General features: G+C 40.0%; 1 protein-coding gene across 2 annotated transcripts; it reads left to right on the top strand.

The window, feature by feature from the left end:
* Window positions 1-9,175: 9,175 nt before the first annotated feature.
* Window positions 9,176-23,124, top strand: dclk3 (doublecortin-like kinase 3). 2 transcript variants are annotated; one of them, XM_088328489.1, is made up of 8 exons: window positions 9,176-9,300; window positions 11,131-11,261; window positions 11,334-11,465; window positions 13,147-13,576; window positions 14,771-15,255; window positions 19,574-19,706; window positions 19,765-19,932; window positions 22,756-23,124. In XM_088328489.1, exons 1-8 carry the CDS (start codon window positions 9,240-9,242, stop codon window positions 23,028-23,030), a joined length of 1,815 nt encoding a protein of 604 aa, XP_088184615.1. In that variant the 5' UTR covers window positions 9,176-9,239; the 3' UTR covers window positions 23,031-23,124. The 2 variants fall into 2 exon arrangements, with proteins under 2 accessions (XP_088184615.1, XP_088184616.1); XM_088328490.1 differs by having other exon boundaries at window positions 14,771-14,910.
* Window positions 23,125-24,425: the final 1,301 nt, after the last annotated feature.

Below are 24,425 nucleotides of genomic sequence, written 5' to 3' on the forward strand. Positions count from 1 at the left end.
GCATCTTTATTAGATGCCCGAGCCACCTCAACTGGCTCCTCTCAACGCGGAGGAGCAGTGGCTCTACACCGAGTCCCTCCCGGATGACTGAGCTTCTCACCTTATCTCTAAGGGAGAACCCAGCCACCCTGCGGAGGAAACTCACTTGTATCCGGGATCGTGTTCTTTCGGTCATGACCCAAAGTTCATGACCATAGGTGAGGGTAGGAACGTAGATCGACCGGTAGATTGAGAGCTTTGCCTTTCGGCTCAGCTCCCTCTTCACCACGACGGACCGGTACAGGGTCCGAATGACGGCAGACGCTGCACCGACCCGTCTGTCGATCTTCTGTTCCATCCTACCCGCACTCGTGAACAAGACCCCAAGATACTTGAACTCCTCCACTTGGGGCAAGACCTCCTCCCCGACCCGGAGGGAGCATATAACCCTTTTCCGACTGAGTACCATGGCCTCGGACTTGAAGGTGCTGATCCTCATCCCGGCCGCTTCACACTCGGCTGCGAATCGCTCCAGTGAGAGCTGAAGATCACGGCCTGAGGAAGCCAACAGCACCACGTCTTCTGCAAAAAGCAGTGATGCAATGCTGAGGCCCCCAAACCGGACTCCATCCCCGCCAAGGCTGCGCCTAGAAATTGTCCATAAAAGTTATGAACAGAATCGGTGACAAAGGGCAGCCCTGGCAGAGCCCAACCCTCACCGGGAACGAATCCGACTTACTGCCTGCAATGCGGACCAGACTCTGGCACCGGGCATAAAGGGACCGCACAGCCCGGATAAGACTGTGCGGTACCCCATACTCCCGAAGCACCCTCCACAAGGCCTCCCGAGGAACACGGTCGAATGCCTTTTCCAAGTCCACAAAACACATGTAGACCGGACAGGCAAACTCCCATGCACCCTCAAAGACCCTGCAGAGTGTATAGAGCTGGTCCAGTGTTCCACGGCCAGGACGAAAACCCCACTGTTTCTCCTGAATCAGAGATTTGACTTCCTGGGGACCCTCCTCTCCAGTACCCCTGAATAGACCTTGCCAGGGAGGCTGAGAAGTGTGATTCCCCTGTAGTTGGAACACACTCTCCGGTCCCCCTTCTTAAAGACGGGAACCACCACCCCAGTCTGCCAGTCCAGAGGCACTGTCCCCGATGTCCACGCGATGTTGCAGAGGCGTGTCAACCATGACACGCCCACAACATCCAGAGCCCTAATGAACTCTGGGCGGATCTCATCGACCCCCGGGGCCCAGCCACCGAGGAGTTTTTTGACCACCTCGGTGACTTCAACCCCAGTGATACGAGAGCCCAACCCAGAGTCCTCAGGCTCTGCTTCCCCAGAGGAAGACGTGTCGGCGGGATTGAGGAGGTCTTCGAAGTACTCCGCCCACCGATTCACAACGTCCCGGGTCGAGGTCAGCAGCGCCCCATTGGTACTATACACAGTGTCGATGGCACACCGCTTCCCCCTCCTAAGACGCCGGATGGTGGACCAGGATTTCCTCGAAGCCGTACGGAAGTTGGCTTCCATGGCCTCGCCAAACTCCTCCCATGCCCGAGTTTTTGCTTCGGCAACCAGGTGGTGATCAGTTGACAGCTCCGCCCCTCTCTTCACCCGAGTGTCCAGAACATGCGGCCGCAGGTCCGACGAAACGACGACAAAGTCGATCATCGAGCTACGGCCTAGGGTGTCCTGGTGCCAAGTGCACATATTGACACCCTTATGTCTGAACATGGTGTTCATTATGGACAAACCATGACGGGCACAGAAGTCCAATAACGAAACACCACTCGGGTTCAGGTCAGGGGGGCCGGTCTTCCCAATCACGCCCCTCCAGGTCTCACTGTCATTGCCCACGTGAGCGTTGAAGTCTCCCAGCAGTATGAGGGAGTCCCCTGGGGGCGCGCTCTCAAGCACACCCTCTAAGGATTCCAAGAAGGGTGGGTACTCTGAACTGCTATTTGGTGCATAAGCACAAACAACAGTCAGGACCCGTCCCCCCACCCGAAGGCGGAGGGAGGCCACCCTCTCGTCTACTGGGGTGAACCCCAACGTACAGGCGCCGAGCCGTGGAGCAACTAATATGCCCACACCGGCTCTGCGCCTCTCACCACGTGCAACTCCAGAGTGAAAGAGAGTCCAACCCCTCTCGAGAGGACTGGTACCAGAGCCTAAGCCGTGCGTGGAGGTGAGTCCGACTATGTCTAGTCGGAATTTCTCAACCTCACGCACCAACTCGGGCTCCTTCCCTGCCAGAGAGGTAACGTTCCATGTCCCAAAAGCCAGTTTCTGTAGCCGGGGATGGTCGCGCCAAGGACCCCTCCCTTGGCCGCTACCCAGCTCTCTGCGCACCGACTGAACTATTTCAAGCCTACTTGTGATTTAGTTTACTGAACCAAGCTGAGTGTTTTTAAGGCTCAGGAAACCCTCGCAAGGTGTTTCGAGTTATTTAGATGATTCAGGTGATTAGTTGAATAGCCTACTTGTATACTTTTTCATGATATTCTAATATTTTGAGATAGGATTTTTGAGTTTTCTTAAGCTGTAAGCCAAATTCAGCAATATTAAAATAATAAAAGGCTTGAAATAGTTCAGTTGATGTGTAATGAATCCAGAATGTATGACATTTTTGTTTTTTTAATTGCATTACAGAAAATAAAGAACTTTATCACAATATTCTAATTTTCTGAGACAGTCCAGTATATATATATATATATATATATATATATATATATATATATATATATATATATATATATATATATAAAATTTAGTTTTTTGTTAGTATTTTTTAAACTTTTTTGTCTATTATTATTTGACTGTGTTATTTATTTAGATTTGTATTTCTGTGTGTATCTGTTATTTTATTTATTTAATATTTTCCTGTTTGTTAAATCTTTTTTTCATTCAGTTTCTGAACTGATTCTTCTCACTGGGGTTTATTTATTTTATGTTAGATCCTTTTTTTCTTATCACCCCTGCACATGGCAACTCGTGAATGTAACCTTGGTTCGTACTCTGTTTGACATGGACAGGTGTGAAACACGAGTCTGGAAAAAAAATTACATGTGGTCCAGAGGGACCAGGTGAAAGGTGAAAATGGTCCACGCTGAGCTCACACATGGTTCCATAATAACAATAATGATAATGATAATAATAATAGCTTTATTAAACTTTTTTTAATGGATTCTGTGTTGCTGGATTTAAATTTGTTGAGTAAATAAAAGCTTACATTGTTTTGTATTTTATCTTTTTTTTTAAATTTAGATTTGTAAATGTTTTGATTTGTGTTTCCAGTGTTTTTCAGTGATGCGTTTATGACACTTGAGATATTACACTTGCCTCCATGCACATCCTCGTACATAATACATAAAATGTAGTACGTTATAAATTGAGGAATGTGTTGCCTTAGGTTAAGTTGCCTGTTCATATTTATCTTTAATTTTAGTACATTTTATGTTACTTTTTAATGTTTCATTTCTTTCCAGTACTTTTTTCTCACTTTCCGCTATTTTTCACGACTTTGTGTATTCATTTCATTCTTTTCACTGTTTTCATAATTTTAACTATTTTTCAATACTTTCAGATCTTTTAAACCTTTTAACATTTGTCATGACTTGTTCGGTGCCTTTTCCAGGACTACCACTGTTTTTCACTACTTTTAAGAACTTTTACTATTCTTTTCACCATTTGCCACTGCTTTTATATTTTACATACTTTTCACAAGTTTTTACTACTTTGAGCACTTTTTCTCTCTAGTTTTCACTGCTTAACAGTACCAAACATGTCATTATTATATCAATCGATACTATTGTATTTCATTTTCATTATTTTCACTACTTTCTATGTATGTAAAAAGGCCGTGGAAAACTAAGTGCGCTCGATTGGAAGCCTCTATGTTTAGGATTTGCTCGTCGTGTTGAATTGACATCTTGTAACACCACTTTTGACCGTTGGAGGCGGTCGTCATCGCTGATTTCTCTCCTTACTGCTTTACAGTTTTTCTAAATTACTTCTGTACGTTTCTCCAGATCAGACTTAAAATCCTCAGAAGAGTTGGTCATTTCTCATAACACATTGAACAAGTAGAAAAATACCATGGATTAACAGCAAAAGCCATTTTTTTGAGCAAAATCCTTAGTCGTTGGTCCAAAATTAAATGTCTGTCAAAATGACGAGTCCTTGTTTCATTGTGTGCAGATAACTCAAATTAATTAGTTATGTTCTCAATGTAACAGTTAACCCAGTTTTGGTGGAAGGCTGCCAAAATGGACCAAATTATATTACTGGTGACGCTATGAGGAGGATGATAATGGATTGGACCCTGAGATGGCATTACAACTGTGGCGGGACAGCAAACCAGGAAGAATATATGAACTGAAAAATCTGAAGTGATAACTGCTTTGTATTACCAATTAACTGTGATGATTAAAACTGAATGAAAATATAGATTAATATTTTGGCAATATTATTTTGAATAATGTACAATATTTTTGTGAACTGAAAAATCTGAAGTGATAACTGCTTTGTGTTACCAATTAACTGTGATCATCAAAACTGAATGAAAATATAGATTCGTATCGTTATTTCAGCAATATTATTTTGTATAATGTACAATATTGTTGTGAACTGAAAAATCTTGAAATGACAACTGATTTGTATTACCAATAAACTGTGATGATTAAAACTGAATGAATATATAGATTTATATTATATATTTGTCGCCGATTTACAATTTCAACCTCGATAACATATATATATATATTTTGGGGGCCCAAAGATCTCTGTTGGGACCCATAGATTTTTGAGCATGCGAGTCCCGGGGACCCATCACTTTTCAGAGGTAAAATGAACACTGTATGTGTCATCAGAATACAGAAATCAAAAGCCAGCAAAGAATAGAAAATATTATGAATGTGAACATAAGACAATTGGCACAACTTCACTTGGAGGTTCGACAAAATGTTGACTGGATATTTAACAGGACGTTGTTCTCCATGATTGCAATCTTTATCTTTATCTGTTATGTAGTCTTATGGCATTGTATTCTACAACTATGGTACAAATAGCCATCTCCTGTTCATGGGAGAAAATGGGTCCTCTGCCATCCCTGTGATGTTGCCTCGCCTGTGTGGAAAAAGAAATACATAACACAAAATGTAAAATGTCATTGCATAAAACCTACACCAGACATGAGTCTCAGGCGGGATTTATCAAATGCTTGCCAAACTATTATTACCCCCAAATTGTTTTGCACAGCACTCATTGTTTCTTTTCACTTGCTTTTTGTTTATTTTTCATAGATTTCTTTTTTTCCTCTTTTTTCCATTTTTAAATTTTCATCGTTTTTCCTTATTTAATTTTTTTCTTTTTTTTCTTTATTTGTCCCCACTTTTTAAAAAACTTTTCGTGCATAACGTTACATAATAAACTGAAATATATGGATTACGGCAACAAAAACAATCTGAGGAGTGAGCAGAGCCGAAAGAGCATAGCATTACTACATCCAATTTTCATTTGGTGGGCAGGTCAAGTCATGTTTATTTGTATAGCCCTTAATCACAATTAGTGATCCCAAGAGCCAAGAAGAGATCCGCAGGCTCGAGAGGGTTCTCCATTTGGGCCCTGGTGCTGTGGAATGCTCTTCACCCTAAAATTCGATCTGCAACCTGAGTGGAACTGTTTAAATCTTGTCAGGCACCAGGAACGGAGACAGAACCCAATTGCGTTAGTTTCTTAGTTTTATTGAGAAGGAGACGAAAGCTGGCACCCACGATCCAGTGATCGTTGGTTGTGGGGAGCAGGTCGCTCGGGACGCGGAAGTGGCACTTCTCTGGCGAGCGATAGCGGTGTCGAAGACGGGAAAGCAAGTCGGTTTGTCGGGCGCAGGAGCAGAGACGTGATCAAACGGAAATAGGTCGAAGCCGGGAAACGTACGAGAGCCAAAAAAACAGGGAGTCAGGATCGGAAGGCTTGCCTTAGCGGGAGCTGAAGGTTCGCAACAATCGGACGCCGGTAACAGGGAGTCGGGGGGTTTAAAAAGTGGCAAGGAGTCAATCAGCGACCAGGGCTGTTGGCGCCACCGGGGCAGCCGCAAGTGCCCCGAATCAGTAATCATGACAAATCTAGGCTTATAACACACTTTTATTCTATAGTTTATGAATGACCCATATATCATGTTGTCAATATCGGGGTATTATTTGTTACTGCAACATCCAATGAAGCCTGGTCATCCTGGAAGGGGGAATACAGTGCATCCGGAAAGTATTCACAGCGCTTCACTTTTTCCACATTTTGTTATGTTACAGGTTCATTCCAAATTCTATTAATTTAATCTCTTATCTCAAAATTCTACACAAAATACTCCATTATGACAATGTGAAAACGTTTTTTTTTTTACTTTTTTTGAATTTATTAAAAATAGAAAACTAAGAAATCACATTTACATAAGTATTCACAGCCTTTGCTTAATACTTTGTTGATCCACCTTTGGCAGCAAATACAGCCTCAAGTCTTTTTGAATATTATCCCACAAGTTTAGCACACCTATCTTTAGGCAGTTTTGCCCATTCTTCTTTGCAATAAGTCTCAATCTCAATCAGGTTGGATGGGAGACGTTTGTGCACAGCCATTTTCAGATCTCTCCAGAGATGTTCGATCGGATTCAAGTCTGGACTCTGGCTGGGCCACTCCAGGACATTCACGGAGTGGTTCTGAAGCCAATCTTTTGAGATCTTGGCTGTGTGCTTTGGGGCGTTGTCCTGCTGAAAAATGAACCTTCGCCCCAGCCTGAGGTCAAGAGCGCTCTGGAGCAGGTTTTCATCCAGGATATCTCTATATATTGCTGCATTCATTTTTCCTTCTATCCTGACTAGTCTGCCAGTTCCTGCTGCTGAAAAACATCCCCACAGCATGATGCTGCCACCACCATGCTTCACTGTAGGGATGGTATTGGCCTGGTGATGAGCGGTGCCTGGTTTCCTCCAAACATGGCGCCTGGCATTCACACCAAAGAGTTCAATCTTTGTCTCATCAGACCAGAGATTCTTGTTTCTCATGGTCAGAAGTCATTCAGGTGCTTTTTGGGAAATTCCAGATGGGCTTCCATGTTCCTTTTACTAAGGAGTGGCTTTCGTCTGGCCACTCTACCATACAGGCCTGATTGGTGGATTGCTGCAGGGATGGTTTTCCTTCTAGAAGGCTCTCCTCTCTCCACAGAGGAACGCTGGAGCTCTGACAGAGTGACCATCGGGTTCTTGGTCACCTCCCTGACTAAGGCCCTTCTTCCCCGATCGCTCAGTTTAGAAGGCCGGCCAGCTCTAGGAAGAGTCCTGGTGGTTCCAAATGTCTTCCATTTACGAATAATGGAGGCCACTGTGCTCATTGGGACCTTCAAAGCAGCAGAATTTATTCTGTATCCTTCCCCAGATTTGTGCCTCAAGACAATCCTGTCTCGCAGGTCTACAGACAGTACTTTTGACTTCATGCTTGGCGTTTGTGCTTGGACATGCACACTCAACTGTGGGACCTTATATAGACAGGTGTGTGCCTTTCCAAATCATGTCCAATCAACTGAATTTACTGGAGGTGGACTCCAATTAAGCTGTAGAAAGATCTCAAGGATGATCAGTGGAAAAAAGATGCACCTGAGCTCAATTTTGAGCTTCATGGCAAAGGCTGTGAATACTTATGTAAATGTGATTTCTTAGTTTTCTATTTTTAATAAATTCAAAAAAGTTAAAAAAAAAAAAAACTTTTTCACATTATCATAATGGAGTATTTTGTGTAGAATTTTGAGATAAGAGATTAAATTAATACAATTTGGAATGAGGCTGTAACATAACAAAATGTGGAAAAAGTGAAGCACTGTGAATACTTTCCGGATGCACTGTACCTCATGTCCGGTCCCTTCTCAAGGTTTCTTCATTTTCTTCATGCTGAGGTTTTTGAGTTTTTCCTTGCCCTCATTTAGGTTTTAGATCAGGGGCTGGTGTAATAATAGTCTGTAGTTTGCAATAATCTGTGGTCTATGCAGCCCATTGAGACTCTTTGTATTTAAGGACTATGCAGATAAACATGACTTGACTTGAATAGTGACCCATGATAATCCGTTGTGACCAACATGACAGATAAAACTGATGATGAAGGAAACAGCAGAGAATTGTACCAAACCAAGCGCATGGATGTACTAAAACACATCTGGCACTTGTACAAAAAACGAGAAGCTGCTTTTTGAATGTGCACTAGAGATACAGTGTTGTGAGAAATAATTAATTACTTTTGGGAGTTCTTAGTCGAGCAAAAAAAACCTCCTAAATCAATTGAGAAAAACTGAGACGAAATATTTATAAAACCAAGTTACAATAAGCTGAGTTTGTTTTGATGCATTTGCCTCATCTAGTGGCCAAACAGCACTGCAGCAAAAGCAATACAATATTTTTGCTTCGACAAGAAAATTTTGATATTTAAAATATATCAAATATTTTTTCAAGCAAACAATACATGTATAAAATAAATGATGATACAATATCACATTACCCAAAAAACAACAACTTAAAAATACAGTAAAATAAAAAACAAATGTAATTCAACGAGTCACCATTCAAGTGATTAAGATAAAGTCGAATGATCAAAGAACCGGATGTATATCCGGGAAGAAAATAAAAGAACTCCTAATCCATTATGAACAGGAACCTTGGAAACGGAACAGCAATGTGGTGGGGGGTCAGGGGAAGATTGAATTAAAAAAAAAGACCACCCAGTGTTAAGTAATAAATGTGTTAATTTTTTAAAAAGCATGAATTTGGAAAATACCCCCATAACTGGGGTGATAACACTTAATGTTAAGTTTTGAGCGTAGGCTCGCGGTTTTAACAAGCGGCAAAAGTGGAATGGTAGATTTCCTTAAGTACTTTTCAAAATAATACACATATTTTTCTTATAAGCGTCGTTTTGCGATAATAAAGTAAAAATTGAGTTATTTTGTGTAATTGATGAATATATTCGTGTTAATCACCGTATTATTTGATGTTTTTTATGATCTCACAGCATTTTAGCGTCCATTCCTTTTTTTATTCTGAATTACTTGTGAACCACACTTTTTCTTCCACGACGGTAACCTGACAAATCACCCCGGCAACTGTGTAACGCCGGATGAGGTCATATTCAGCTAGTGACGTCATTTTCAGCCGTTTTTTTTCTCTCTCTCCTGCACTCAGAAGTTGTTCCAGTCCAATCTTGTTCGGAAATGGCACCACCTGCCAAAGCTCTGATCGGTTGCGCCAAAGCGAGGAAATGGAGGGCTACAGGTGAATTTTTTGCCCCCAACTGATTTTGTGTCAATTTTTTAAGGTAGGGTATGCGATTTCAAAATATTCTACTTGCTGACCCTATATTCTGGCTGAAATGATTATCGCAGTATCTTTCAAGCTGCTTCTGTGGCGCGTCCACGTCTCTCTTGGGCGCATTCGGATGAACTCTTCGTTTTTCATCATTTTGGGGGTTTTGGTTGGCATTTGGACTGTATTTGAAACAGTACGCTTCTCATTTTCACCATTTTCATCCTAGAATAAAAGAAAACTGCTGGCACGTGAAATTAATCTCCTTCCCCCATGCCCTCCTTTCATCAAGTGGCCAGAACACCGATGATAAAAGCAAGACAAAAGCAGATAGGCGCGGTGAAAAAGATAATACAAAGGCTATTTGAACTTAGGGGCATTGTTAATATGGTACCCTTTACTATTTGAATTATTTAAACAATGGTTAACATTGACTGTAAAATTCAAGATGTTTTGTAATTGGAAATTCATTCATTCAATTCCATTTTTGGGTAATGCTGTACCTTTATGGGACTCAAGAAATGTATGACGGGAAATCGAGCCCGGGAGAAGAAAAGGTAGATGGGAAAAAGGCAGATGCAACAGAACTTGCTGAAAGTGATATTTGTGAGTTCAATGGGCAACATTAACACATACTTAAAAGAGAAAATATTCAATTTTTTACTCTTTAAGGACACCTCAAACTATGCACCCCACCTTTATATAAAGGGGAATGTTTTGGTGTGTTTGGGGATAAGAACGCGTAAAAAATACAAATACACACAGTTTGAGTTCAAAGAAAATGAAAGATGTCATTAATAATGTAAATATCCAGGTCGAGAAAGTTTTTTGTTCTCAAGGAAGCATAAATAATTGATTTAGAAACCGAAGGGAGTCTCTCAAATATCACCACTATCACTTAGTGTATAAGAAAAGAGAACAAAACAAATCGTATTTTTCATGAATGCAATTCTCTATGTCACGAGTGTCAAACATGTGGCCCGCCGGTCGGATCAGGCCCACCAAGGGTTTTTATCCGGCCCGCGAGACAACACCCAGAGAAGCACAAGAGAAAAATGAGCTGCACTTTGAAATATGTCTACTTGATGTTGACAGAGCTCAACTCGCAAAAAAATTTTACTCTTTTTTTCTCTCTCCTTCTATCCTTTTCTCTCGGTCACACTCTCTCTTTCCCTAAATGTGTATCTCTTTGTCTCCCTCTTTCTTTTCCTTTCTTTTTTTCTCTCCGTGTTTTTCACTGTCTCTTCTCCCTTTCGTTTACACTCTGTTTTCCCTCTCTTTATCTCTGTGTCTCACTTTTTACTTCTTTCTTTTTTCTGTCTTTAATTCCCTCTATCTTTGTTTTCTTTATCTATCTATTTATCTTCTCTAAATGTGTGTCTCTTTGTCTCTCTCTTCCTCTCTTTCTCTTTTCCTTTCTTTTTTCTTGCTCTCTGTTTTCACTGTCTCTTCTCCCTTTCGTTTACTCTCTGTTTTCCCTCTCTTAATCCCTTTTCCCTCTCTTTTTTTATTCCCTTTTTACTTTGTCTCTCTCTCTCTTGTTCTCCCTTATTCTCTTTTTCCCTCTTATTCATTCTGTCCCCCTAGCCTTATTTTGTTCTCTCTCTTGCTCTCCCTTTTGTTCTCTCTCCAGTTCTTTGTCTCTCTCTCTCTCTCTCTCTCTCTCTCTCTCTCTCTCTCTCTCTCACTCTCTCTCTGTGTGTGTAATCTACTAGTTTGATTCCCATGGGAGTTTTTTGCTACCATGTTGCTCCCAACCTAAAATGAGTTTGACACTCCTGCTCTGTGTTTTTTACGCAGAAAAACCAGCCTTAAACGCTGGGCCCCATTGGCATGCCCCTCCCCTTTTCCACGGACGTCACGCAGAAAAAAGCCCCGAAAGACCCCGTTTGGTCACGATGGTTCGGCCCGGGCACAGCGGGCCACGAAAGGTGTTTGGTTTTTCTTCTTAGTGAAGAAGCATGTGGCTCAGAAGTAATTTTTAAAAGATGTATGTTTCCAAGGTGACGGTGCTTTTGAACCGAAGAGGCGTGGTCTCCTTCGAGCAGCTCCTATTGGACATCTCGGAAGCGCTCGGGTTCCCTCGATGGCACCGATGCCGGGTCACAAGACTCTTCACCGCTTATGCTCGAGAGGTTGGTGAAGAAAATTATTTGGGTCAGAAAATGAAGCATTTTGTACCTGAGGCAATTCGAAGGAACACACTGGGTTGATTTGGGTAAAAACAAGCAACAAATGGATTTGTTTTGTATAAAAACAACTTCATGAAATTTACACAGAAAAGGTAGTCGAAAATAAAACCAAAAATCAATTCGTATCTTTAAATTTGATATTAAATTTTGTCAACTTTTTTAACATATCGGTTGTTACTAATACATTTTTTGCTTTTTGTTTATTGTTTCAAAATTGGTATTTTATTTACCATTTTAAACATTTAATTATAAATTCAAAAGCAAACATAAAAATGTTAGTTACAATATTAGATTTTTCTTTAACATTTTAACTCTCACATTATATAAAAATGTTACAATTTTAGCCATTATTACATTTTGTATAATTTTCTTTTACATTTAGAAATAGTGGTTAAATGTTGTAATTGTTTACATTTTTTACATGTTTACATTTATTTTACGTTTTAAAATGTTTAAATTTTACAAAGATTAAAAATGACAAAAACTTAAAATGAAACTAGGAATCTAATTTTAAATAAGGCCAGACGTTTGTCAGACCCAACTGCAGGACACAAGGAGACGGAAAAAAAATGGGGATTTGATCAGACCGCAGGGGGGCGTTTAATCGGTAGCGAAAAACGAGACTTGCTACTGAGAAGGGAGGGTTTAACAAGGACTGCAGAGGAGAGAACTCTTGGGAGGGAATCTTGGAAGAGAAATTTGGGGAGGTGGTCTTTTGGGAGAAGTTTTGAGGAAAATACCTGGAGATATACCTCTTGGAATGAAGAGTTTGTCATGGAGAGGGAATATCTTGAGATTAGTTCAATGACGGTCCAGCCACATGGGGTGGGAGACCGGAGTATTTATGGCAGAGAGTGGCTTTTTAGCAGATGGGGAGCACCTGGACAGGGGAGTGTAGCGGAAGACTGGAAAACAGGGCAATGCTGCTATCTCTTGGAGAAAGGGGAGGGACTGCAGGCGCTGAACCATAACAATTAACCATAATTAACCAATTAAGATCAAGTGAAGATATATATTATTGTAATCAATCGATAAAATTATAATCATCATTAATTATTGACAAAAAAAAAGAAAATATTAATCAATACAAATTTAAATCATAATGAATTTATTAGAAAAACAAATTCCGATTGTTTTACATACCTGTCAACTTGTACTATTTTCCGTACAAAGTACGTTTATTATGCATTTTAAGACGTGTACAACGTACAAGAAAATCTGTACGGAAAAACGCAAATTTGTCAATTATGGGTAAACACCGACTATCACGTAACGGCAAATCAATGAAGTCTAACGAGTTCGCCGCGGTAGCTTCTATCTCGGTATGGTTGTTTTTGTTGCAAACGAAGCGAGTGCATGCGTCTGTCGCCTAGGGATTTCCCATCATGCATCATTCCAAGATGTACTGTATATTGTAAGGAAAAATACGACAGTTTGTACAGGCATGGAGCTGTGGAGGTTGACAGGTATGTTTTTTGTGTGTCGAATTCTTCAAGTCTTAAAGGTTTTTTAAGCTTATTGAAATGAAATATGAAATGATAATTCCTCTTATCTTGGAAAATGGTGGTACACAACTAAATGGAATATACATAAACAAACCTTAATTCATAATTTTCCTGTTCAGGTAAAGAGCGTGGGCGACTTTTTCCACGGCGAGGCGGCGCTTTTGGCGCTATCCAAAGGCCGCCCTTTTCTGAGCAGTTTGCAGGAGGCGCTTGAGGAACTTTTCCCAGATCAGCCTCACTTCCGGGCCGAGGCGCTTTTGGCCTGGCAGAAGAAGCTCCGCCCCCTTCCCCATCAAGCTGGTAAGGCGGACAGCGGCTACAGCGAGGGGACGGAACACCAGGACCCCGCCCACGCGGGAAAACCCGTCTACTTACCCAATCATCTGCAAAAAATCCGAGGGAGAGGCGGGCCGGTAAAGGAAGCCCCGCCTCCTGCTTTGCCTCCTCTCTGTGAAAATTGCTTGGCGGGAAAATCCAAGCGGCCAAGTCCCGATTGGATAGACCCGCTCTCGGGGCGAGCTCTGCTGCCCCCTGTTGGCGGTAAACAAGGTGGGAAGAGTTTGCTGTTAATAATCGCTCTCCATTTTTGGATTGATTCAGTCAAGTCAAATCAAGACATATTTATTTGTCCAGCCCATAATCACAGAAAGTCTCAAAGGGCTTCAAAGACTGCAAAAAGGTTAGAGGGTTAGTGTAAAAGGGTTAAGTTTTAAGATCAGGGTTAGTGGGTTTGGATTAGAGCATTAGAGGGTTAGGGGTTAAAGTAATAGGCTTAGGGCTCAAGGTTTTGGGGGTAAAGTTTAAGAAGTTAAATAATGTTATGGTTGGGGTTAAGGTTAGGTAGTCAGGGTTAGGGTTGAAGGGATAGGGTAAAAGGGTCCAGGGTTAGCAAAATATGAGCAAATATTATCTTTTTTAATCACTGGCAAATTCATGTTTCATTCCTGTGATTCAAAACAGGAGTTTCTTTCCGATATGTGGTGGTTTGCACAGAGGATAAGGAATATATGCATGCTGTTAGCACGTTTTTCTTTTCTTTTTCTTTTTGCGAATCGTTAATGCTAGTTCAGACACCACTGATTCAAAATATGACTTTCATTTGTTCCCGATAAATGCTGTTCCTCGCAGAAGATAAACAGTATGTGCATGTGAGCAGTCTTAGTATGTTTTTATTTTATTTTTAGCCAACCGTTGTTGCTAGTTCGGACTTGGCGCTATTGACGTCTATGGACGTCACCGGCACTGACCGAGACCAAAAAATGTTCATCACGAGCAGAGTCGTGTTTGGTTTCTGTGAAAAACAGCATTTCCTTCCGATAAATGCTGTTTTCACAAAGGATTAAGAATATATGCGTGTGAACACTTTTTCTTAATTGTTTAGCAAATTTTGCGAATCGTTAATGCTAGTTCAGACTTGGGCCATGGCGAATGTCTTGGTTGTGAAAAAATGTCTTAATCCAATGATAATGCTAGCTCAGACTTAAAAGCTATTGCGAATGTATGCTTGCTTCAAATAGCTTGAGCCAATGCTAATTCTAGGTAGGACTTGAAGCTATTGCAATTGCGGTTGCTTCAAATATCTAAAGCAAATGCTAATGCTAGCTCAGACTTCAAGCTATATCAGGTGTTGTGCTTTATTGAAATGTCTTCATCAAATGCTAATGCTAGCTCAGAATTGAAGCTATTGCAAATTGTGTGCTTGCTTCAAACACCTTTACCTAATGCTAATGCTAACCTTTTCAGCTCACCCAGACAGGAAAACCCTACCCGGTATCTCGAAAGACTTTTCGGACCTGCGTTCGGAGGGCAGCGAGGTCTCGGAATCCGAAGTAGAACGCCTCTACACGTTGGGGCGACTTCTAGGCGACGGAAATTTTGCGAAGGTGCGCGAGTGTTGGCGCCGTACAGACGGTCACAAGCTAGCTGTGAAAATGTTGGAGCGCTCACGGCTAATTGGCCGGGAGCACATGCTACAAAACGAGGTGAGCCTTCTAGCTAGCTTGAGGCATGCTAGAATCGTGCGGCTGCTAGCGCACCACCGCACCCCCACCAGGGCTTACTTGGTCATGGAATTAGCTTGCGGCGGCGACCTGTTCGAGGCCATTAGCCGGCGTGGCTGCTTCGGCGAGGGGGAGGCCGCGGTGATGGTGGCCGATGTTAGCGAGGCGCTAAAGTATATTCACCGGAGGAGCGTGGTGCACCGCGACGTCAAACCAGAGAATCTGCTGGTTGGTGCATACTAACAATTTTTGTTAGCATATTGATTTGAGATGTACCTATTTATTAGCATATATAAGCCAGTAGTGGCGTGCAGAAAGGTTGGTGTCTGTCTTCCTGTTAGCTTGTTCATGGTATCACTAATTTTGTTTTTTGGGGCCGGAATCAGAATCATTGTTCTCACTATCGCCCTCTGTCGTGAGGCAAGAGATTTGCGTGCCTCACTTTGCATCTGCTTAGCACTTTAAAATGTTACATACTAATTATACTAATAATGTACTAAGTAATTCGAATCAAATTAATGATAAACAAAACAATAATAATTTAAAAATCCAATTTTAACTTCATCAATTAATTAAGATTTTAAAAAACTATTTAAACTAAAATCAAAATTAACTTATTATTCATTCAAATTTTAAATTGATGGGGAAAATAAAATTAAACAATTTCATTCAAATGATGAAAATAATAAATTAAAATGATCATTTAATCAATAATGAAAAGAATAAAATAAACTAAATTAAATTATAACCAAAATGAATTGATTGATTCATCAAATTTTAAATTAATCCAATGAGTAATAAAAATAATATTCAACTAAAATCAAGTAATTAAAAAATGGTAATTTAAACTAACGATAAAAATCAAAATACAAAAGAATTAAAAGAAAGTAAAAAAAAAAAGATTCAAATTTGTCATGGAATAAGTAAAACAAAATTTAAATAAGTCAAGTCAAGTCAAGTCATTTTTATTTGTATAGCCCTTAATCACAAAGAGTCTCAAAGGGCTTCACAGGTTATTATTTTCAGACTATTATTACACCATCCCCTGATCTGGAACCAACATGAGGGCAGGAAAAAACTCAAAAAAACCTCAACATGAAGAAAATGAAGAAACCTAAAGAAGGGACCGCACATATGGTATCCCCCTTCCAGGATTACCAGACAGCAAAGGATGTTGCAATCACAAATAATACAGAGATATATTCCACGAAAAGTATAGGTTATTCATATGCTATAGCGTAGAAGTGAGTCTTAAGCTTAGATTTAAACATTTCCACTGAGGTTGCAGATCGGATCTCAGGAGGAAGAGCATTCCACAGCACCGGTGTAGAACGCTCTCGAACCAGCGGAACACTTCTTGGCTCTTGGGATCACCAGAAGACCGGCGCTCTCAGAACGAAGGCTTCGAACCGGAACATAGGGGGAAATCAGATCTGAAAGATATGAGGGAGCAAGTCCATGTATGATTTTGTATAATACTAAGAGTACCTTGAAATCACATCTTAGGCTAACAGGGAGCCAATGCAGGTTAGCCAAAATCGGCGTGATGTGATCGGACTTTTTTGTCCTAGTTAAAAGTCTTGCTGTGGCATTTTGTACCAGCTGAAGACTCTTGATTCTGGACTTCGGGAGACCGGAGAGTAGTGCATTACAGTAATCAAGACGGGAGGTACCAAACGCGTGAATTATAATCTCCCCATCCGACTGAGACAGTATAGGACAAATTTTAGCAATATTACGAAGATGGAAGAAAGCGGTTTTAGTAATTTTCTTCACATGTGTTTGAAAGGACAGATCGGGGTCAAATATGACACCTAAATTTTTAACTGAGTCACTCTGTGTGATGTGACATTTGTCAATGTAACATTTGTCAATGTTCACAGCAGTTTTTGAGAATAAGTCGCGGCATTTAGATGGACCAATAACTAACATTTCGGTCTTTTCAGAGTTAAGTCGCAAGAAATTGAGTGACATCCACTCTTTTATCTCAGTGAGGCAGGCCTCCAAATTTCCACAATTTAGTGTGGCAGATTCCTCCAACGGAAGATATAGTTGAGTGTCATCTGCGTAGCAGTGGAAACTGATATTATACTTGCGAATAATATCACCTAATGGAATCATGTAAATGCTGAAAAGAAGGGGGCCAAGCACTGAACCCTGCGGAACACCACAGGTAACACTAAAGAGCTCAGATGTCATTTTGCCATATTTAACACAGTGCGTCCTATCTGAGAGGTAGGATCTGAACCATGAGAGGACGGTTCCTGAGAGACCAATCAATTTTTCCAACCGTTCTAGTAAGATATTATGGTCCACTGTGTCAAAAGCAGCACTGAGGTCCAGCAGCAGCAAAAGTGGTGAAAGGTCACTCGATAAACAGGTGGTGAATACGGCCAAATCGACGACTTGCCTGTTCGACCCGCTTCCAGGTTCGCTTATTAAAGGTCTTTTTGGGGTCCTTGGACCTTCAGTTCTAAATACAGTGGAACCTCGGTTTTCGAACGCCTCTCAGTTCAGACAAACCGGTGTCGACCATAAATTTCGAGAAATTCTTGCTTCGCTGTTCGGTCAAAAAAATCGGAGTTCGAACGCCGGTACGCTAGGGTGCAATGCTGAGCGTCGTACGGGTGTTTTAGCCCCTAATTATGCCTCCGAAGAAGGTCGGTGCAAGCAGGACAGGTGAAAAAAGACAAGTTGTTCTTACAACTATTGCCTTTAAGAAAGACATAATAGCTAAATATGAAAGAGGTGTACAAATTTCCGATCTTGCTAGTGAATACAGCATGGCTAAATCTACTATCAGTACGATAGTAAAGAATAAGGAGGCTGTGAAATCGAGTGATGCGGCTAAGGAAGTTAGCGCTATAAGCAAGCAACAGCCGCAAGTTTTGGAAGAGGTTGAAAAACTTTTGAGGATTTTTCTCTCCCCACCGTCGACCACAAAGGTAAGAAATCCTATTCATAATCGTTTTTTTATTCTTACACGTTCATGTTAGCGTAATCCTTCGTACGGAAGATTACGCTAACGCGAACGTACGATTAGCCTGGGTTAGCTTCATGTTTACGTTCATGGTAAACATTCAGGGTGTTGGAACGGATTAAAATGATTTTACATTACTTTTAATGGGAAAAACGATTTCGGTGATTGAACAAATCGGTTTTCGAACAGGGTTCTGGAACGGATTATGCTCGAGAACCGAGGTTCCACTGTATTACAAACATATCACTCTCCTCAGGTGTAGTTCCAGCGGCTTTTAACTCCGCTGTTATTAAACCTACACTGAAACGACCCAACCTTGATCCAGAAAGCTTATGTAATTACAGACCTGTGTCAAACCTACCGTTTCTTTCTAAAGTACTTGAAAAAGTAGTGGCACAGCAGCTGAATGATTTCATATCCGAGAACAATCTTTTTGAATTAATGCAATCAGGATTCAGGGCTAACCACTCTACTGAGACAGCTCTGGTTAAGGTAACCAATGATCTCCTACTGGCAATGGATTCTGGCGCTTCATCACTTTTGCTGCTGCTGGACCTTAGTGCTGCTTTTGACACAGTGGACCATAAAGTAAACTCATTAAAATTAATAGAAATTTAAAAAAAAATGATTCTGAAAATTTGTATTCACATTAAATATACATTTTAATTTTTCCATTTAAAAAAATATATATTTTATTTTTTATTTTACTGAAATTGAGTAATACAAAAAGCAATAATATTAAATTCCAATTAAATATTATCACTTTTAATTACATGATCGTTTATTCAATAAGAGTTCAAATAAAACTCGTTAAATTAAAATAGAAATTAATTAATAGATTATTTAAAATTTGTATTATTAAAGCAATAGAAATTTAAATAAAAATCAAATGTATTAAATAATCAAAATCTATATTGATATAATAAAAAATTACATCAATCAAATAGCCAATTAATTAATTCAAAACATAACACATGCAAATCAAATAGTAAAGAATAACAATAATCAATTAAAACGAAATAATACATTATTAATTGGATCAATATATGAAAACTGGAATCACAATCTATTAACTTTAGTTAATATAATGTAATCAGAATACACTCAAAATTAATAATTTATCAAAGTTTAATTTAATGGAATGAGTCATAAAATGAGTAATAAAATACAATGAATTAACCAAATTCAAATCAAATAATAGAAATTGAACATTATTCTTTCTTAAGGGTTTGTGACTTGCTACCCAATTAGAATTAGAATTTTCTTTACTCTCATAAATGTAGTGTACATTGTTTGGATTAGATGTAGCATTCCACCATAAACATGTCATACAAATATCAAAAAATAATATGTCAACAGGTAGGCAAGTATTTACAATGTAGTGCTTGTAGACTGCCCTAAGTTGTCGAAAATAACACTTTTAAAAATAGTGTAATGACAGTGGCAGGAAAATATGTTCAGAATAAGAGTAGAAAAAATAAAATATATAGATGTTTGTAAATGCATTTTAACATTTTCTATTCAAACTTGCTAAACATGTGAATGTAAAACTTTCCGATCTCCCAGATCGTCCACACCGAACCGGGCGTGACCCGACTAAAGCTGGCTGACTTCGGCCTGGCCATGGTGGTGACCGAACCCGTTTTCACTGTATGCGGGACCCCAACTTACGTGGCCCCCGAAATCCTCTACGAGACAGGTAAAACTTTGCGCCTCTCGAAACAATTCCCGAATCAAGTACTGGAATGACCCGGCAGGTTACGGCGTGGAGGTGGACATGTGGGCGCTGGGTGTGGTTCTGTACATCCTCCTGTGCGGTTTCGCACCCTTTCGGAGTCCAAACCGAGACCAGGAGGAACTTTTTGAGCTTATCAAACAGGGACGGCTGACTTTTTTGGACCCTTATTGGGACGCCATTTCAGAAGGTCAGAATTATACTGACGAATAATGCAACACAGAAATGCCAAGGTTCAAAAGTTTGGGATCACCCAGACAACTTTGTCACACTTTTATTTATCAAATTCATTGTCCATTGTCTGTGTTCTTTTGCCCTTATTTATCACTTCCTTCAAACTACAAACTACAGACTCTAAAAGTACTTGTCTTCTTGCTTGGTTGTGCCTCCCGCTTGTCTTTTTTCTACTTTTTGTTACGAATTAGCACAAAGGGTTTGATATGAATTTCTAAAATTGCAACTTAACTAGATGGCTTGCTAAATAGCCAAAAAGGTAGCTCGATAGTTAGCTAGAGGGGCTAATAGGTAAAAAAAAAGAAAAAAGAAAAAAAAACTAAAAGGGAGCTAGATAGATAAAACAGTTAAAAGTCGTCTAAATTGTCAGATTAGCAGCTAAAAACAAAGCTAGATAGCTAGCTAGAAAGGAGACCAAAATTTAGCTTGCTAACTAGCAAAAAAGGTAAAATGTTTGCTAGATAGCATGCAAAAAAATGTAAAAGGCTCAGTGTTCGGGACCCATCCGAAAAGTGATGGGTCCCGGGGACTCGCATGCTCAAAAATCCATGGGTCCCAACAGAGATCTATGGGTCCCCAAAATGTAGTGTTATCGAGGTTTAATTTGTAAATCGGCGACAAATATTTAATATAAATCTATATACTTATTAAGTTTTAATCATCACAGTTTATTGGTAGTACAAATCAGTTATCACTTCAAGATTTTTCACTTCACAACAATATTGTACATTATACAAAATAATATTGCTGAAATATTGGTCTATATATTCATGCAGTTTTAATTATCACAGTTAATTGGTAATACAAAGCAGTTATCACTTCAGATTTTTCACTTCGTATATTCTTCGTGGTTTGCTGTCCCGCCACAGTTGTAATGCCTTCTCAAGGTCCAATCCATTATCATCCCCCTTATAGCGTAACCAGGAATATAATTTAGTCCATTTTGGCCGAAAAGTCCTTTTCTTGCTAGTATTGTTTTTCTTTCGTCGAATCGTTCGCTTCAACACACGTGTTTTCTTTCCCTCCGCGATCTTCCGAAGAATTTCTCCGCCGTTTTTTCGTGCCGGAATTATAGGCCGTTGTTATCACTTTCTGTATTACGTTTCGACTTATTATTGACACTGAAGAAATGACCAATTTTGTGTTGATTTTCACCTAATACTTTTTTTTCGGAGGCATACCTCTCTTTCACTCGACAACAACCACCACAACAATGACGTAAGCTCGAAGCAACGAGATCTCGTTTGCCGAGATCGGCGTGCAGACGAAATCTCGAACCGCGAGACCAAAACAACAATGGCATATCTGCTTGACGAAAAGTTGAGTGCGGTAAATCTTTGTTAAAAAAAAGTATCGGGTAGTAATGACAATTTGGTGTCAAAAAAGTTGCACCCCGGGGACGCACGTTGATTTGACACTATGCGTCCCCAGCAAAAATTATGCATCTAGGACGCAGGGACGCGGGCAAACGAGAACACTGAAGGCTAGATGGCTTGATACATAGGTAAAAGGGTAGCTGGATAGATATCTATAAAGGTAAACAGGTTACAAAAACTAATAGGGAGCTAGATAGATGGCTAAAAGAATAAAAAGTCATCAAAATAGCCAGATAGAAAGCTGGGAACAAAGAGATATTTGTTAGTGCTGTTCTCTAAGAAGAGTAGTACATACCATTGACGAAAATCTTCAGTTTCTTTGAAATTTCTCGCATGGAATAGACTTCTAGAACAAGAATAGACGGTCAAATTTTACACACAAAAAAAAAATTCTGGCCATTCTAAAGTTTTATTTACTTTGTCAATTGTGATGCTCCGGATACTTGATTAGCTCAAAAGATGTTCAGTTTTATAGCTTATTTAACCAGCCAATTTTGAGCTGTTCTAGCATGATTGCACAAGGGTTTTCTACTCATCCGTTAGCCTTTGACACAATTAGAAAAAACAAAGTACTATTAGAACACCGGAGTGGCGGTTTCGGGACATGAGCATTTATACACATAGGGTTGGTGTTCAGGTTTGAGTTAGGCCTAACCCAATGTAGATGTTACATTTGTTGGAATTTAATTATCAACATGTACCGTTTACCAAATTGTTCGAATTAGTTATCTGACTCCATTAACCAAACACAACCTGCATTCCTCCTACAATTTATGCACGCTGGTTTCTTGAGGGAAAAATAATCAGGAAGCCAATATTTCCACACGGGGGCAGATTTTGTTTCCCTAACAGAATAACTAAGTGAATTTCATCGGAGATGGCTGAAGAAGCGACGTTGGAGTCTGTGGGAAGCCTTCTTCTGAAGCGTTTTCCTATTGGCCATCTTCTCCCCGCATAATGGTGTGCCGGCTCCTCCCATGGGCGTGCCAAGGAAGCCCAACGTGGGCTTCACAATCTCATAGACGAGCGTCTTGATGTCTGGAACATTCTGTGTCAGCACACTCACGCGTCCTTTTATCAACAGAACTAGACAAAATATTATGCATTTAGAACAGCCTGCCCTGTCATTGAACCACAGCCCCTTCAGTGAATATCTTTTGCATTAAATGTAATTTGTAGTCAATCGTATAAAATCCTTTATAGTCAAATGTATAAAATCGTTCACATTTAAAACCCCACGTTTGCAGCTAAATAGTCATCTTATTGGTTTTACGTTACTTTCATTTAAAAATACTGTGCGTTTTCCTTCATAAATACGGACATTTTACCCCAAACTTTTGAATGGCTCTATATACACATATATATATATATTAGCAAACAAAGCTTCTTATTGTGTTCCTTAGAAGCCAAAAATCTGGTCTCGAGCCTTCTCCGAGCCGACCCGGTCTCCAGAATGACAGCAGTCCATACGTTGCAACATCCTTGGCTGAGAACAATGGTGAAGAATTGCCAGCAGAGAGCGCTCGAGGTCAGGCGCTGGACGCAGGAAGAACCAGCCGGACCAGAACCGATCCAAAGAGAGAAAGTTCGGCCTGGGTTAATGTCAAGTCGAAAAACTGTGAGGGGAAAATCCTCAGAACCGACGACCTCAACAATTCAGACCAGCAACGCGTTATAAATGGTTGTTGGGAAGTCAAATATTGCCAGTGTCAGTCGGCTGGGACGTCACTTTCCTTTCGTTGTACCGGTACCATAAAAAGAATATATATATATTTTTTTCCTTATTTTATTATGCCGTATATTTGCTGTCAAGTAAAAACAGGTATTTCATTCTAAAAAAAGAAAAATCATGCACGCCCAAATTTTGTAAATTTAAGAAGAAAAAATAAAATCCTCCCCAATTATTGGTTTTCAATTATAAGTTGCAATTTTGTTCTTAAAAAGTATTATTGAAGTCCAAATTTGATCAATTTAAAAAGTGGCAAAGCTTTAGTTTCCTCAGCTTTACTTCTGGTTGTATTATTCTACATAACACGATAGACGTGTATATGGTCTCCCAAAACAAACAAAGTTTTTTTAGTGAGCTGCGTATTTGTTGTCAAGTAGAACTAGTAATGTTGTTTGTAAGATAAACCACGTAGGTAAAGAAGAAAATTGGCAAAGCTTCTCTCGCTCGTACTGCCTGGCTTACTACATAATGCGGTAGAGCAGGGGTCAAACTCAAATTCACAGAGGGTCAAAATTAAGCAGAGAAGTAAAGTCACGGGCCAAAGTCAATATTTATTGAAAAATTATCTGCAACTGATATGTAATGCTTAACCTTTTCATATGGAAACAAAGTTTTGTTTTGCTTGAACACAGAATTTTGAACAACCAAAGCTTGATATTACAAAAATATGAGAAACTACATTTGAAATAAAAGACACAGTGGTATTCATTCCTTATTTATATAAGTAAAGTAGTATGTCTCTCCCCTTATCCTTTCAAGTTCCTTTTTTATGTCAATCATTTTCAAAGCCAACAACAACAGAACCAAAATTAATGTAATTCGATAAAAATCTAACATTTCAACTATTGACAGACCATGCAGTAGACAAAGTGCATAAGAAACATATTCAAGCTCAGTTTGCTCTGCTCTGATTTACTCAGCACATTGTTCTAAGCTGGCATCTTTTCTTAGATTTGCCTCCCACCTGTCTTGAAAAGTCATATTGTTTATCTTTCGTTTGGTCATTTTGTGGAGGGGGAAATCATTAATTTGTCTGATGCAACCGGAGCATGGATGAATGACTGTGAACGGAAATAACGAGCGCTTGCCGGGTTTTACTGCACGCCAAAATACTAGCAAAGCATTGTGGGATTTGTAGTATTAGCGGCATAGTATATACCGCGGGCCAGCTCTAATGCACATTTGATATGATCTCGCGGGCCAATCGTAATCTCACTGCAGGCCAAATTTGGCTTGAGCCCACCCCAGCTATCTCCAGGCAGTGGGCATGGGACACCTGGAACTGGTTGCCAGCCAGGCCACACAAAGACAGACAACTCACTCGCTCATTCACACCTAAGGACA

Source organism: Urocampus carinirostris, chromosome 2 (assembly GCF_059441175.1).
Source record: "Urocampus carinirostris isolate Australia breed hairy pipefish chromosome 2, RoL_Ucar_1.0, whole genome shotgun sequence".
NCBI classification, from domain to species: domain Eukaryota; kingdom Metazoa; phylum Chordata; class Actinopteri; order Syngnathiformes; family Syngnathidae; genus Urocampus; species Urocampus carinirostris.